This window comes from Trachypithecus francoisi, unplaced genomic scaffold (genome assembly GCF_009764315.1).
Source record: "Trachypithecus francoisi isolate TF-2019V2 unplaced genomic scaffold, Tfra_2.0 Lachesis_group10, whole genome shotgun sequence".
Lineage (NCBI taxonomy): Eukaryota > Metazoa > Chordata > Mammalia > Primates > Cercopithecidae > Trachypithecus > Trachypithecus francoisi.
This window is the reverse complement of record NW_022681455.1, coordinates 86,834,016-86,849,872: the sequence shown is the minus strand read 5'-3', so window position 1 is coordinate 86,849,872 and position 15,857 is coordinate 86,834,016. Positions and strand designations below refer to the sequence as shown.

The following is a 15,857-nucleotide window of genomic DNA, read 5'->3' as shown; positions in this document are numbered from 1 at the left end:
ACAGAAAAATAATAGATGAATATATATATTTGTGTTTAGATAAGTATTTTTTATCCTCTTGAAAGGAGGTTGTTACAGTCTTCTGTGGTGGTATGATTCACTTGACCCATTTCCTTTAATGTGTAATGAAAAATTTCAAATTCTTACAGAACAAGTGCTATTTGTGTATAGAGAAAGTTAATTTTGTTCATTAAGACTTCTGTTTTTCTTTTTGTAGTATTGCTACCAGTAGTGCAGTTTCAAAGGAACTCACCAGACTTTTGAAAATACCAGTTGACACTTACAACAATATTTTAACAGTCTTGAAATTAAAACATTTTCACCCACTCTTTGAGTACTTTGACTATGAGTCCAGAAAGAGCATGAGTTGTTATGTGCTTAGTAATGTTCTGGATTATAACACAGAAATTGTCTCTCAAGACCAGGTAAGAGAATACCTCCATGCTATTTTAGGGATACAGTGTTACAATTTTAGACTATGGACCTAGATACCTGAGATGGGAGGGGAGGGTAATTCAATACTAAAGAAAATTTACAAGTAACTTATTCATTATATAAATTAGAAAATTGGAGATGTATAAAGAATCTTAAAACATTTATAATTCCACCAGATAGCGAATAACCACTGTTAATTAACATTTTGTGCATATCTTTCCAGACTTTTGTCTGTATATGTGTGTATGACATACATGTGTATTGACTTTCTAACCGAAAAAAGGAATATCTTGTTGATACTGTATTGTAATTTTATAACTGGAAACACTTTTGACAGTGGCTTTGTATGCCAATGGTTTCACATCAGTGGATTTCTTGTGCCTCACATGTTACAGGTGGATTCCATAATGAATTTGGTATCCACACTGATTCAAGATCAGCCAGATCAGCCTGTAGAGGACCCTGATCCAGAAGACTTTGCTGATGAGCAGAGCCTTGTGGGCCGCTTCATTCATCTGCTGCGCTCTGAGGACCCTGACCAGCAGTACTTGGTATGAGTTTACTCTTAGTATATCCCTGTATCAGCTCCTAGTGAAATCACATATTCAAGTGCTTAAAATGGTTTAATTCACCTCCTGGTCTTAGACGGTTTTGAAGGAATTGCAACTGAATCAAAGATTGACTTGAACCCGGGAAGCGGAGGTTGCAGTCAGCTGAGATTGCACCACTGCACCCCAGTCTGGGCAGCAGAGCGAGACTCCGTCTCAAAAAAAAAAAAAGATTCATGGCATCCGTGGGCTTTTACTTTATATATAAACATAATTGTAAACTTCTGGAGCATGTGAGTAACAATTCAGTTGCTCCGATTTCTTTTGAAGACTATCTGAGAATTACAAAAAAGTCTCTTCTTTTACTTGAGTGCCCATAATTATTTCATGTTCATTTTTTTCTGAACTATGTATTGCTTATAATAAACTTTATAAGAAATACAATTCTTACATTTAATTTTTCTTTTCCAAATTTGCAAGTATAAATTATATTTGTCACATTGAAAATGTGCGTTTTTGTTTTTTGATGAGAGGTTTTAAAATTCATTTTGCCTTTTTCTTAACTTTTTTTTTTCTGATAAAGAACAATCACATGAGGTTCTCTTTATTGTTAGTCCACAGGGAAACTTTGTGAAATGGATAAAGCATGTTGCCTGAGTAGGGGTATCAGTGATCGATACTAGATAGATAATTTATTTTAGTGAAGGGTTAGCAGGGTTGGCTGCTTAATTACTGTTTGGGCAAAGTAGTTTAACCATTCTTGGATGCATAAGGCTGTTAGGCTGCTATGATGAAAAAGACATTTGCTTGAGGATGTCCTGACTGTTTCATCTCTTTCTGTTGACTTTCTTCATTGTAGTTGATACTCCTGTACTTCATAATCAGTGTGAAATAAGAGGCTGACTACTGTTGATAGTGTGATGGTCTTTGTCTTGGCTTAGTAGCAAACATTCCAGGACTGTGGTATTGTGCTCTGTGAGCTATGTCATCTGTACATAGTGACTGAGTATTTTAACTGATTCCCTTAAGTTTCTTTGTGAGATTGTGTGTGTCTGTGTGTTTTCATTTTCTATTGCATACCAAATGTAGTAGTTAGAAAGTATGCCTTCCGGCCGGGCATGGTGGCTCACACCTATAATCCTAGCACTTTGGGAGACTGAGGTGGATGGGTCACCTGAGATCTGGAGTTCAAGACCAGCGTGGCCAACACGGTGAAACCCCATCTCTACTAAAAATACAAAAAATTAGCCAGGCATGGTGGTGGGCACCTGTAATCCCACCTGCTTGGGAGACTGAGGCAGGAGAATCACTTGAACCTGGGAGGTGGAGGTTGCAGTGAGTGGATATCACGCAATTGCACTGCAGCCTGGGCAACAAGAGTGAAACTCCGTTTCAAAAAAATGTATGCCTTCTGCATGTGGCTGATTGGTTATTCCCATGTATAATGATCTTTAATAATAGGGTCATTAGCTCTGACTGCCCGTAGGGAAAATGCATTATCTTATTGATCTGCCGTATCAGGAATTTCACAAAATCTGAATGTCATTGTGTCACACATACTAAAAAACATTTTATAAACTCTTTCTCTTGTAATTTTTCTGAATTGGCTATATGTTGTACCGTTTCAGAAAAAAAATCCAAGGAAAACACAGAATTCATGGAATATTTCACAAGTAGCTCTTTTAAAGTATATTAGCCTTTTCCTTGACTTAAACGGTCTTAATATTTTTTGGAATGAGGAGGTATGATGTACCAGTAATATGCATATAGTTGTTTTGTATCGTAGTAGTAGTTAATATTACTGAGCGAATGCCTTGTGCTAAGTAGTGGTGAAACCTCACGTGTAGGCCGGGCGCGGTGGCTCAAGCCTGTAATCCCAGCACTTTGGGAGGCCGAGACGGGCGGATCATGAGGTCAGGAGATCGAGACCATCCTGGCTAACACTGTGAAACCCCGTCTCTACTAAAAAAATACAAAAAACTAGCCGGGCGAGGTGGCGGGTGCCTGTAGTCCCAGCTACTTGGGAGGCTGAGGCAGGAGAATGGCGTAAACCCGGGAGGCGGAGCTTGCAGTGAGCTGAGATCCGGCCACTGCACTCCAGCCGGAGCGACAGAGCGAGACTCCGTCTCAAAAAAAAAAAGAAACCTCACGTGTCACTTGATCTTCCCAGCAACCCTAGGAGTTTACAGAAACTTGCGGCTAAGAGAAGGTAAATAATTTGCCCAAAGCCACACATGTAACAAGTATTAGGATTTACTTTTAAATGTGAGTCTCTGAGTGTCTTCACAGCCTTCTTTTTTTCTCTTTTTTTTTTTTTTTTTTTTTTTTTTGAGATGGAATCTTGCTCTGTCACCCAGGCTGGAGTGCAGTGGCATGATCCCAGCCTACTGCATCCTCCATCTCCTGGGTTCAAGCAATTCTCCGGCCTCAGCCTCCCGAGTAGCTGAGATTACAGGTGTGCACCACCATGCCCAGCTAATTTTTGTATTTTCAGTAGAGACGGGGTTTACCTGTGTTGGCCAGGCTGGTCTCAAACTCCTGACCTCAACTGATCTGTCCACCTTTGGCCTCCCAAAGTGCTGGGATTACACACATGAGTCACCACATCTGGCCAGAGCCTACATTCTTTATCAATGCAGCATACTTTGCATGTGTGTATATGAAAATATACTTAAATATATCTTTGCTTCTAACTCACTACCTTGGGCAGGTTATACAACCTCTCTGAAACTCATACTTCCCCATTTGTGAAATGAAATTGTATCTGTCTCTGAATTGTTGTGACAACTTGAGGAGATAAGAAATATATAAATTGCCTACCATAAAGTATGGTACATTGTATATATTCACAAAATGTTAGCAATGATGATTAGAGCCCACATTTATTTCACAAATGATTAATCATAGTTTGGAAATTTTTTTTTCTTTAATGCTTTTGGGTCAGATTTTGAACACAGCACGAAAACATTTTGGAGCTGGTGGAAATCAGCGGATTCGCTTCACATTGCCACCTTTGGTATTTGCAGCTTACCAGTTGGCTTTTCGATACAAAGAGAATTCTAAAGTGGTGAGTTTACTTTTAAGTATTTAGGTACTTTTTTCCTTTTTCATCACTCTGAGTGTGTGTGTGTTTGTTTTATGTTATAAAAAATTTCAAACGTACAAAAATAGTGGTATAATAAAATCCCATTTTCGGCAACTCTGTATTTGTTACTTATCCTGTGCTAAGTGTTCCTAACGGTGATGTTGGTGGATCACATACTAAATGAGGGATCACATAAAAAGCACTTAGAAATGCAAGATTAAAGCAGTATGAATTTATGCTGAAACTCTTTCCTAAGTTCTAATTCAGGTTAGCTTTAAAACCTAAGGAGAGGGTCTAGCATTGCAGTCATTTCTCTCTAAAGGCATATAATTGCATAATATCATGAGTTGTGGGCAACTTTTTATGAGCTTTTTTCTTCCTCAAACCAGAAGCATGGCTTGACTCTTCATGGTGTAGTTTTGAAGAAAATACCTCAAGCTCATGTACCTGAAAGTTGGACAGTCAGGTTAATGTTAAGGAACAACCTCAGTAACTTAATTTTGTTTGTTTGTTTGTTTTGAGATAGGGTCTCATTCTGTCCCCCAGCTGGAGTGCAGTGGCTCAGTCTTGGCTCACTGCAACCTCCACCTCCTGGGTTCAAGCGATTCTTGTGTGTCAGCCTTCTAAGTAGCTGGGATTACAGGTGTGCACCACCATGCTCAGCTAATTTTTGTATTTTTAGTAGAGACAGGGTCTTGCCATGTTGATCAGCTGGTCTCAAACTTGTGGCCTCAAGTGATCCTCCTGCCTCAGCCTCTCCAAGCGCTAGGATTGTAGGTGTGACCCACCACACCTGGCCTCAGTAGGGACTTGATTTTCTCATAATAGAGAAAAAAGGATGTATTAAGTAGACCTACCAGCATGAAACAGCTTTTGGCCAATTTTTATTAGGCCAGCTTATCATTCACTCTTTACCAGCATTTATGGATAGAAATTTGTGAATATAACAATAAAAATAGCAACTAGCCTACATTAAAAAGCTATAGTAATTAAGACAGTATGGCAATATGGTACTGGCATAAAAGCAGACACATAGACCAATGGAACAGAATAGAGAGTCTAGAAATAAACCCATACATGTGCAATAAACTAATCTTTGATAAGGACACCAAGAATACACAAAGGGGAAAAGGATGGTGTCTTCAATAAATAATATTGGAAAAGTTGGATATCCACATGCAAAAGAATGGAATTGGACTCTCATCTTGTACCATATATAATAATGAACTCAAAATGGATTAAAGACCTGAAACCATAAAGCTCCTAGAAGAAAACATAGGGAAAAACCTCCTTGTCATTGGTCAGTGATTTTTTGGATATGAAACCAAAAATCTAGGCAACTAAAGCAAAAATAAACAAGTGGGACTCTATTAAACGAAAAAGCTTCTGTACAACAAAGGAAACAATCAGCAGAGTGAAGAGACAGCCAATGGAATGGGGGAGAATATTTGCAAACTATACATCTGAAAAGTGGTCAGTATCCAAGATATATATGGAATGCAACTCAATAGCAAGTAAATGAATAACTTGATTTAAAAATGAGCAAAGGATCTGAATAGACATTTTTCCAAAGAAGACATACAGATGGCCAACTGATATATGAACAGATGTTCGACATCATTTATCAGGAAAATGCAAATCAAAACCACTATGAGATATTACCGCATATCTGTCAGAATAACTGTTACCAAAAGGACAGAAAATCAAGTGTTGGCAAGAATGTAGAGAAATGGGAACCCTGTTTATTATTAGTGGGAATATAAATTAGTATAGCCATTATAGAAAACGGTATGGAGGTTCCTCAAAAAACTGAAACTAGAACTACCATGTGACCCTGCAGTCCCACATCTGGTTATGTATTCAAAGGAAAGGAAATCAGTATCTCAAAGAGATATCTGCACTCCCACGTTTATTGCAGCAGCATTCACAATGGCTGAGATACAGAAACAACCTTAGTGTCCATCGATAGATGAGTAAAGAAATTGTGTTTTGTATATATGTGTGTGTATATACGTGTATGTGTGTGTATATATATGTGTACATATATTCTCTACATAGTAGAATAATATTCGGCTATAGAAATGAAGAAAATCTTGCCATTTATGACAATAGGGATTAATCTGGAGGAAATTATTCTAAGTGAAATAAGCCAAACACAGAAAGGCAAATACTGCATGACTTCACTTATATGTAGAATTGTTTTTTAAGTTGAATTCACCCAACCTGGGTAACATAGCAAGACCCAATCTCTATTTAAAAATAAAAAGGCTGATTGTGGTGGCTCACACCTATAATCCCAGCACTTTGGGAGGCCAAGGCAGGCGGTTCACCTAAGGTCAGAGTTCGAGACCAGCCTGACCAACACGGAGAAACCCCGTCTCTACTAAAAATACAAAATTAGCTGGGCATGGTGGCTCATGCCTATAGTCTCAGCTACTCGGGAGACTGAGGCAGGAGAATTACTTGAACCTGGGATGCAGAGGTTGCAGTGAGCCGAGATCACACCATTGCACTTCAGCCTGGGCAAGAATGAAACTCCGTCTAAAAAAAAAAAAAAAAAAAATTAAAAAATTAGCCAGGTGTGGTAGTACATGCCTATAGTCCTACCTACTCAACAGGCTAGGGCAGGGCTGGGTGTGGTGGCTCATACCTGTAATCCTAGCACTTTGGGAGGCCAAGGTGGGTGGATCATCTGAGATCAGGAGTTTGAGACCAGCCTGGCCAACATGGTGAAACCCTGTCTCTAGTAAAAATACAAAAATTAGCCAGGCGTGAGGGTGCATGTCTGTTATCCCAGCTACTCGGGAAGCTGAGGCAGGAGAATCACTTGAACCCGGGAGGCAGAGGTTGCAGTAAGCCAAGATCGCGCCACTGCACTCCAGCCTGGGCGACAAAGTGAGACTAAAAAATGGTTGAATTTGTATAAGCAAAGACTAGAACACTAGTTGCCAAAGAATACAAACTTTCAGTTATAAGATGAAAAATTTCTGGGATCAAAATGATTTAGGGCAAATAAAAGTAACTAGCCTTTACTTATTTACTAGCATTACTTACTGTGTTGCCATACACTGCGCCAAGGTCTGTGACTGTCAATGTCACCTTTTTTTTTTTTTGGAGTCAAGGTCTTTGTCACCCAGACTGGGATACAGTGGTATGATTACAGCTCACTGCAGCTTCGAACTCTTAGGCTCAAGTGATCCTCCCACTTCAGCCTCCTGAGTAGCTGGGACTACAAGCATGTGCCACCACACTGGCTAATTTTTTATTTTTTGTAGAAACAGTCTCACCATGTTGCCTAGGCTGGTCTGAAACTCTTGGGCTCAAGTGATCCTCCTGACTCCTTGGCCTCCCAAAGTGTTGGGATTACAGGCATGAGCCACCATGCCCTGCCTGTTGCTATCTTTTAAAAATGAAAAGAACTGATTGCTTTAACAAGAAGAAATTTGGATAGTCAATCATGATAAAATATTTAACCTTGCTTGTAATTACAACAGTGAACCTTTTAAGAAATCAAATTGGCAAAGACAAAGAAAAATAAGGTTTAGCAATGGCGATGGCGTGATGAAAATTCATTCTCATCTAATGTTGGCAGTGTGAATTACTGTAATACTTCTAGGAAGTTGGCAGTATGTAAGTAGGGTGTTAAAATATCCAATAATTTTACTCCAAGTGGAATTCCAAGAATTTATACTAAGGGAATAATTAGGGTCTCAATAAAGCTTAGTGTATATAGAACATTCATTGTAATATTAGAGATTATTTCTAAAAGGGAATAGTTAAATAAATTATGCCTTAGCCAGTCTCTGTAATATTTTCTAGTCATTACAATGATTTTAAATTAGTATCAGGAAAATTGTTAGGACAAAATAAGTGAATGAAAAATTAGAGCTGGGCGTGGTGGCTCACGCCTGTAATCCCAGCACTTTGGGAGGCCGAGGCAGGCAGATCACCTGAGGTCGGGAGTTTGAGACGAGCCTGACCAACATGGAGAAACCCCGTCTCTACTAAAAATACAAAATTAGCTGGGTGTGGTGGCACATGCCTGTAATCCCAGCTATTTGGTAGGCTGAGGCAGGAGAATCACTTGAACCTGGGAGGCGGAGGTTGTGGTGAGCCGAGATTGTGCCATTGCACTCCAGCCTGGGAAGCAAGAGTGAAACTTCGTCTCAAAAAAAAAAAAAAAAAGAAAAGAAAAATTAGATACAAATTACTTGAATCAATTTTGTTTAACTCTCAAGTAAGAAAATAAGGCCTAGATGCGGTAGTTCAGGCCAGTAATCCTAGCACTTTGGGAGGCTGACGTGGGTGGATCACTTGAGGTCAGCAGTTCAAGACTAGCCTGGCCAATAAGGTGAAACCCCTTCTCTACTAAAAATATAAAAATTAGCAGGGGCATGGTGGCACGCTTGTAATCACAGCTACTCAGAAGGCTGAGGCAGAATAATGGCTTGAACCCAGGAGGCAGCGGTGGCAGTGAGCTGAGATTGTGCCAAAGAGAAAAAAGAAAACCACACACAAAAATTCCAGTTACATTTACGTAGAAAGAAAGGAAGACATTTAGCATCAGAATTTTACCAGTGATCATCCCTGGATGGTAGATTTAGGGATGATGTGTGGATGATTTTGTGTATTTTTCTAATTTTCTCCAATTTGGGAATGTTACTTACGAATCAGAAAAAACAAATATCAGCCAGGTGTAATGGCTCATGCTTGTAATTCCAACACTTTGGGAGGCTGAGGCGGGAGGTTTGCTCGGGGCCAGTAGTTCAAGATCAGCCTGGGCAACAGAATAAGACCCTGTATCTACAAAAAAAATAAAAATTAGCCAGGTGTGGTGATACGAGCCTGTAGTCCTAGCTATTCGGGAATCTGAGGTGGGAGCATCACTTGAACCCAGGAGTTGAAGGCTGCAGTGAGCTGTGATCACACCACTGCACTCCAGCCTGGGTAGCAGAGCTTAAAAAAAAAAAAAGGAAAGAAAAAACAGATTGGGTGCGGTGACTCACGCATGTGATCCTAGCCCTTTGGGAGGCTGAGGTGGGCGGATCACTTGAGGTCAGGAGTTACCAGCCTGGCCACCTTGGTGAAACCCCGCCTCTACTAAAAATATAAAATTAGCTGGGCGTGGTGGCAGGCACTGTAATCCCAGCTACTCTGGAGGCTGAGGCAGGAGAATCACTTGAACCCAGGAGACGGAGGTTGTAGTGAGCTAAGATTGCGCCACTGCACTCCAGCCTGGGCAACAAGAGCAAAACTGTCTCATAAAGAAAAAACAAATATCAAATACGTTAACATTGCAAAGGCAGTTTAACTTCAAATGATGTTTTGAGAAGACATCCTGCTTGATTTACTTGTGTGCCCTATAACTGAAACAGAGAAGGAAAATGACAGGAAAACTATGCGCTCAACTTAGCGTGTTCACTATTTTGTTCTATTAAAAGTTTTAAATAAAATGGAATCATGGAACAAGTTAATTTTGAACTTAAGGTAACTTAAAATGTTTTTTCTTGTTTTAGGATGACAAATGGGAAAAGAAATGCCAGAAGATTTTTTCATTTGCCCACCAGACTATCAGTGCTTTGATCAAAGCAGAGCTGGCAGAATTGCCCTTAAGACTTTTTCTTCAAGGAGCACTAGCTGCTGGGGAAATTGGTTTTGAAAATCATGAAACAGTCGCATATGAATTCATGTCCCAGGTGATAATCTGTTCTTTCTGTGTTGTCACGTCAGCTCTGCTGAGTTCAGTTGCTTGTTTGCAGGCATGGTGGTAATGACATGAATTTACTCTTCTTTTACTGAATATGTAACTACCACCTTCCCACCATCATGGAACCTCTTAATATCATTGTCATAATTGACTGGTATTGATCATTTGCTGATGAAATCTAAGATTTCCAAGTGGGTCATGGTAAAAGTGTTCCATGGAACATGAAATTTGGGAAATGCATTCCATTCCCAAAATTCAGTTTGGGAACCCTGGTTAAACAAAGTTGAAAGAAGTTTCTTTATTGCAACTTTTTAGCATTTTTACCATCTCAGCTGTGTCCTGTGGCTCTCGAGAGGGTGCAGCATATTCTGATTTGAAGGCTGCAGAGGTCTCACAGGATGGAGGTTCGGTGAGAAGTACTTTGGAAAATGCTCAACTAGAGGATGGTTGGTTCTTGAAAGTCCTTTCTGCTTTGTGTTCACTAGGCCTTTTCTCTGTATGAAGATGAAATCAGCGATTCCAAAGCACAGTTAGCTGCCATCACCTTGATCATTGGCACTTTTGAAAGGATGAAGTGCTTCAGTGAAGAGAATCACGAACCTCTGAGGACTCAGTGTGCCCTTGCTGCATCCAAACTTCTGAAGAAACCCGATCAGGGCCGAGCTGTGAGCACCTGTGCACATCTCTTCTGGTCTGGCAGAAACACGGACAAAAATGGGGAGGAGGTAAGGTCATTCCTGACTGCATGATAGCAGACAGGATCGATAACAGGAATCGGTTGCCATGGCCTTGTGTTCTGGAGGTGAAACATTTTGGGGTGCTTGAAAATCTGATGAAGAGAATTGCTTTGTTTTGTTAAAAAAGAGAGTCTCATCCTGTAGTGAAGCCTCTGCTTTGAGGATATTGTAACATAGCAAGTTGAAACCACTACCTGTTTTTAAAAAAATACAGCTGTATACTTCAAAAGAAGAAGAAGGAGAATGAAAAGGATTTAAATTTGTTGTGTCCCTTTAGAACACGAAAGAGCACGGTAGTGTTGTGTTTCTTTGTATGAAAACGGGACGTTTTGTTTATCTCTTCACTGTCCCCCTGCCCTTTTATTTTAGCTTCACGGAGGCAAGAGGGTAATGGAGTGCCTAAAGAAAGCTCTAAAAATAGCAAATCAGTGCATGGACCCCTCTCTACAAGTGCAGCTTTTTATAGAAATTCTGAACAGATATATCTATTTTTATGAAAAGGAAAATGATGCGGTAAGTGAATTAGTAAAGTGTTGATAATAAACTAACATTTTCCCTTCCTACTCTTAGGAAATTTGATATGTACAAAAGTTTATTATTCTGATACTTTAATCAGTTTTCATTTGAAAAATATAAAATAATTTACAGATGTCAAGTAATAGGCTAATTTGTCATAATGTTCTAGTTTAAGACAATTCCTAGGCTGGGCACAGTGGCTCACACCTGTAAGCCCAGCACTTTGGGAGACCAAGGCAGGCGGATCACCTGAGGTCAGGAGTTCGAAACCAGCCTGGCCAACATGGTGAAACCTCATCTCTGCTAAAAATACAAAAATTAGCTGGGCATGGTAGCAGGTGCCTGTAATCCCAGCTATTTGGGAGGCTAAAGCAGGAGAATCGCTTGAACTCGGAAGGTGGAGGCTGCAGTGAGCCACGATTGTGCCATTGCACTCCAGCCTGGGCAACAAGAGCAAAACTCTTGTCGCAAAAAAAAAAAAAAAAGGCCGGGCACAGTGGCTTACGCCTGTAATCCCAGCACTCTGGGAGGCTGAGGTGGGCAGATCACGAGGTCAGGAGATGGAGACCATCCTGGCTAACATGGTGAAACCCTGTCTCTACTAAAAATACAAAAAATTAGCTGGCCGTGGTGGCGGGTGCCTGTGGTCCCAGCTACTCGGGAGGCTGAGGCAGGAGAATAGTATGAACCCAGGAGGTGGAGCTTGCAGTGAGCCGAGATCATGCCACTGCACTCCAGCCTGGGCGACAGAGCAAGACTCTGTCTCAAAGAAAAAAAAAAAAAAGATAATTCCTAAATGCAGTATCCTTTTAGCAATACAGTTTTGGTCAAGATTTGTAAGTTAAATAAAATTTTCCTTTTTTTTTTCTTTTTTTCACAGACTCTTGCTCTGTCACCCAGGCTGGAGTGCAGTGGCACAATCTCAGCTCTTTGCAACCTCTGCCTCCTGGGTTCAAGCAATTCTCATGCCTCCGCCTCCTGAGTAGCTGGTATTATAGGTGCCTAGCACCACACCCAGCTAATTTTTGTATTTTTAGTAGAGATGGGGTTTCACCATGTTGACCTGGCTGGTCTTAAAACTTCTGACTTCAAGTGATCTGCCCCCCACAGCCTCCCAAAGTGCTGGGAGTACAGGGATGAGCCACAGCACTGGGGCCAATTTTGCTTGTTTTAAAGGGTTGTTTGGGTTTTTTTGATAGTCAGTAGATGTTCAAACTAGGAATTGTATCCCCATCTTTCTTTTTTCATAATTACTTAGGTAATTGATGAGAGTAGCAGAAGCTCCTCAAAGCAATTTTATTAAATTGTGTTTAGCTGGGCGTGGTGGTGCACGCCTGTAATCCCAGCTACTGGGGAGGCGGAGGCAGGAGAATCGCTTGAACCCGGGAGGCGGAGGTTGCAGTGAGCCGAGATCTCGCCACTGCACTCCAGCCTGGGCAACAGAGTGAGAGTCCATCTCAAAAAAACAAAATAAATTGTCTTTCATTTTTTGTGGTATGTGCTTCATCATGAATTTGTACATATTCTTTTGTAGGTAACAATTCAGGTTTTAAACCAGCTTATCCAAAAGATTCGAGAAGACCTCCCGAATCTTGAATCCAGTGAAGAAACAGAGCAGATTAACAAACATTTTCATAACACACTGGAGCATCTGCGCTTGCGGCGGGAATCACCAGAATCCGAGGGGCCAATTTATGAAGGTCTCATCCTTTAAAAAGGAAACAGCTCACCATACTCCTTTCCATGTACATCAGTGAGGGTTTTATTATGCTAGGTTTTCCTTCCATAGATTGTGCCTTTCAGAAATGCTGAGGTAGGTTTCCCGTTTCTTACCTGTGATGTGTTTTACCCAGCACCTCCGGACACTCACCTTCAGGACCTTAATAAAATTATTCACTTGGTAAGTGTTCAAGTCTGTCTGATCACCCCAAGTAGCATGACTGATCTGCTATTTAAAATTCCTGTGATCTGTAAAAAAAAAAAAAAAAAAAAAAAACCCACAAGCACTTATCTTGGCTACTAATGAAGCTCTCCTTTTTTTTTTTTTTGTTTGTTTGTTTGTTTCATTGTTGATTGTGTATTTTCTTCATTACTGGGGAGTACTAACCCAAAAGTGTCTGTCTCTTTGGTTCTTTAGTCCAATTTGAGATTAATTTAGAAGAAAGGAATACTGTATGTGAAATTCAGCTTGGGCTTTTCCCTAAATTGCAAGATAAGGCCATGTGTAAGATTTTCCCTAAAACTAGAATATATTAATGCATGTTTGAGAATTTTAAAGCACCATGGTCAAAACGAGAAGTTATATTTTGCATATTTGGACTCAGCCATCCATTAAGAACCTGTGTTGTCCTCTGGACATATTTATCAATATAATTCGGTTTTAAATAGTATAAAAGAAAATTTGTGATCTATATAATTTATGTATCACCTTCATTGTAAATTTAGCAGGAAATGCATCACAATTCTGATTTTTTTTTTTTTTTTGCACCAGTGAAACAATAAAGTTGCTATTAACAATTTTGGAGCTTTTTTTCCCCTTTCATACTATCTTTAATTGATAAAAAGAACTAATAGAATGGCTATAGAGTTTAATAGTCATTCTCATATATTCGCAGAGCTCACTTAACTCTAGTTTTAAGCACTTGTTGAACAAGGCAGCGTCTACTCTTTTAGTCATTTATACCCCTTTTCTTTCCTCAACTTTACCCTGCTTTTCCCAAGGCATGGTGAATTCACATAAACCCCCCAAAGGCTCACCAGCGATACTAGATACCTACTATATAATAAACCATCCCAAAACTTAGTGTCTTAAAACAGCAAATATTTATCTCACAGGTCTCTGGATCAGGAATTTGGGAGCAGCTTAGCTGGTGGTTCTGGCGAAGAGTATAAGGCAAAGAGTATAAGGTTGCAAGCAAGATACTGGTTGGGGCTGCAGTCATCTGACACTTTGACTGGGGCTGACTTCTCTGCTCACTGACTTGGCTGTTAGGCAGAGGCCCCAGTTCCTCTCCTTGAGGGCGGGGGCCCCAGTTCCTCTCCTTGAGGGCCCTTCCATAGAGTGTCCTCACAGCACGGTGGCTGGCTTTCCCCTGAGTATGAAAGCAAGAAGGAAACCACAGTGCCTTTCAATGGCCTCCCTGTGGAAGTGACACTCTCAGTTTTGCCTTATTCTGTTAGTGGGGAGTCACTAAGTCTAGCCTATATTCAAGGGTAAAGAGAATTAAGCTCCACCTCTTGAAGGGAGAATTTATAGACATTTTCAAATGACTACATCACTTAACCCCTCACCATTTGCCCTCCCATTGCTAGCACTTGATGACTAGCCCTTGCTGGGGTTTACTTGAACAGATGTTTCCCAAAGTTGTAAAATTAGTACCACTAAAATGTATCAAATCTTAAGCCATTCTGTGGTATGTCATAGTCCAGCAAACCCTTTCTGTTATTTGCAGGTGTTAGTTTACCCTGTATAAACCTGATTATGGCTTGACATATCCATATGATTTACATGTTTTGTGAATTACAGCTGAAATAGTAGAAAAGACATGAGAATACTTGAATTTGAACTGAATTGGAGAGGTTGGTTTGCAGGTAAAATAATGTCAGTACAGTGTATAAATTATCTCTTATTTTCTGGGTTGAGGTAAACCCAATTTTAAAAATAATAAACCAACAAAAAAAGTAAACAAAAGTGAAAGCAAAGCGCTGCTGGTATCCTTAACTTACAGATTTTTTTGTTGTTGAACAAAAACTGAGTACCAGATATAGTTAGGCACTGAGTCTAAAGGTGAAGAAGATCATAGTCCCTAGCTTTAAGAATGTTAGTCTGCTGTGAAGACAGACCCGTAGTTACAGAAGATGGTAAGGGTGTGCCCAGGAGAGCAGTGAAGAAGAGCTTTAAGGGATTGGAGATGGGCAAGTTCTGCAGAGGATTGTGTGAATTCTCATGGAACGTCAAGTCCAATAGCCTATTTAGCCTTCTGAGGCCAGTGTTTTGGCCTGCAGTTCCAGGCTACTCAGATAGACCCATGGACTGAAGCAAGTTGTACTCTTGGCTGTCTGTAGTGAAATAGGTATTTAAAAATTGACTTGGCATTTAAAACCTTTTATAGCAATTTGACAGAGTAATTTTATGTCTATCGGATGTAATAAACATTTGGCTTTGTGTTTTGTGTGTCTGCTATTCCCTGTTCTCCTTTTTTAGTAATTTTTATTGTATCTTACTAAAAAGTACCTGTCCTTAAATGGGGTGTGGTGGGGAATCCCTCACAGGTGGATGGAAATGCTGAACCAGGGCTAGGAATAGCTCAGGAGGACACATCTAGGACGATGCTGTGACTGGATGAGAGATGCCTGCTGTGTTAGACTTTCCTGCTCTCCCGTTCCTGTCTCCATGCAGGAAACTAGTGATTCTTAGAGTCTGGATGATCCCTTCTTTGCCTAGAAATCCATGTGCCTGACTCATCCTCAAGCCTGAGATTGGTGGTCATCAGGTTAATGAACTGCGAAAACACCCTGTCCATTAACAGCCCTTGCTGATACACACAGCTCAGAGAGAGGCGTTTGAGTTGATCAGGCATCAGAGCACCTAGGAGAATGATGATGACTTGTAGTGTTCAGTTCATGTGCAACTCTCAGAGCCATTGAGAAATGTGACAGGCCTCAAGGAATAAATGCACCACCACAGGCACTGAGGGGATTTAAACACAAAGTCTAGGTTCCAGAGAGACCTGTTACATTTGCTCTCTCATTCAGAGACCTCAAGGTAATAAGCTCAAGCAGAAAGGATTTCCCAACAGAATTGTGTTTTGACAATGGGAATCTAGACT

At 40.3% G+C, this 15,857-nt stretch overlaps 1 protein-coding gene across 2 annotated transcripts in view; it reads left to right on the top strand.

Annotated features, from left to right (window-relative positions):
- The window catches only part of VPS35 (VPS35 retromer complex component), a 31,045-nt gene extending 17,498 nt beyond the window's left edge, over window positions 1–13,547 (top strand). For both annotated transcript variants that reach the window (XM_033218291.1, XM_033218292.1), the window contains exons 11-17: window positions 218–425; window positions 831–986; window positions 3,928–4,050; window positions 9,585–9,764; window positions 10,261–10,500; window positions 10,882–11,025; window positions 12,563–13,547. In XM_033218291.1, coding sequence (XP_033074182.1) covers window positions 218–425; window positions 831–986; window positions 3,928–4,050; window positions 9,585–9,764; window positions 10,261–10,500; window positions 10,882–11,025; window positions 12,563–12,742 — 1,231 coding nt within the window. In that variant the 3' untranslated portion in view covers window positions 12,743–13,547. The remainder of the gene's footprint in view (window positions 1–217; window positions 426–830; window positions 987–3,927; window positions 4,051–9,584; window positions 9,765–10,260; window positions 10,501–10,881; window positions 11,026–12,562) is intronic.
- Window positions 13,548–15,857: the final 2,310 nt, after the last annotated feature.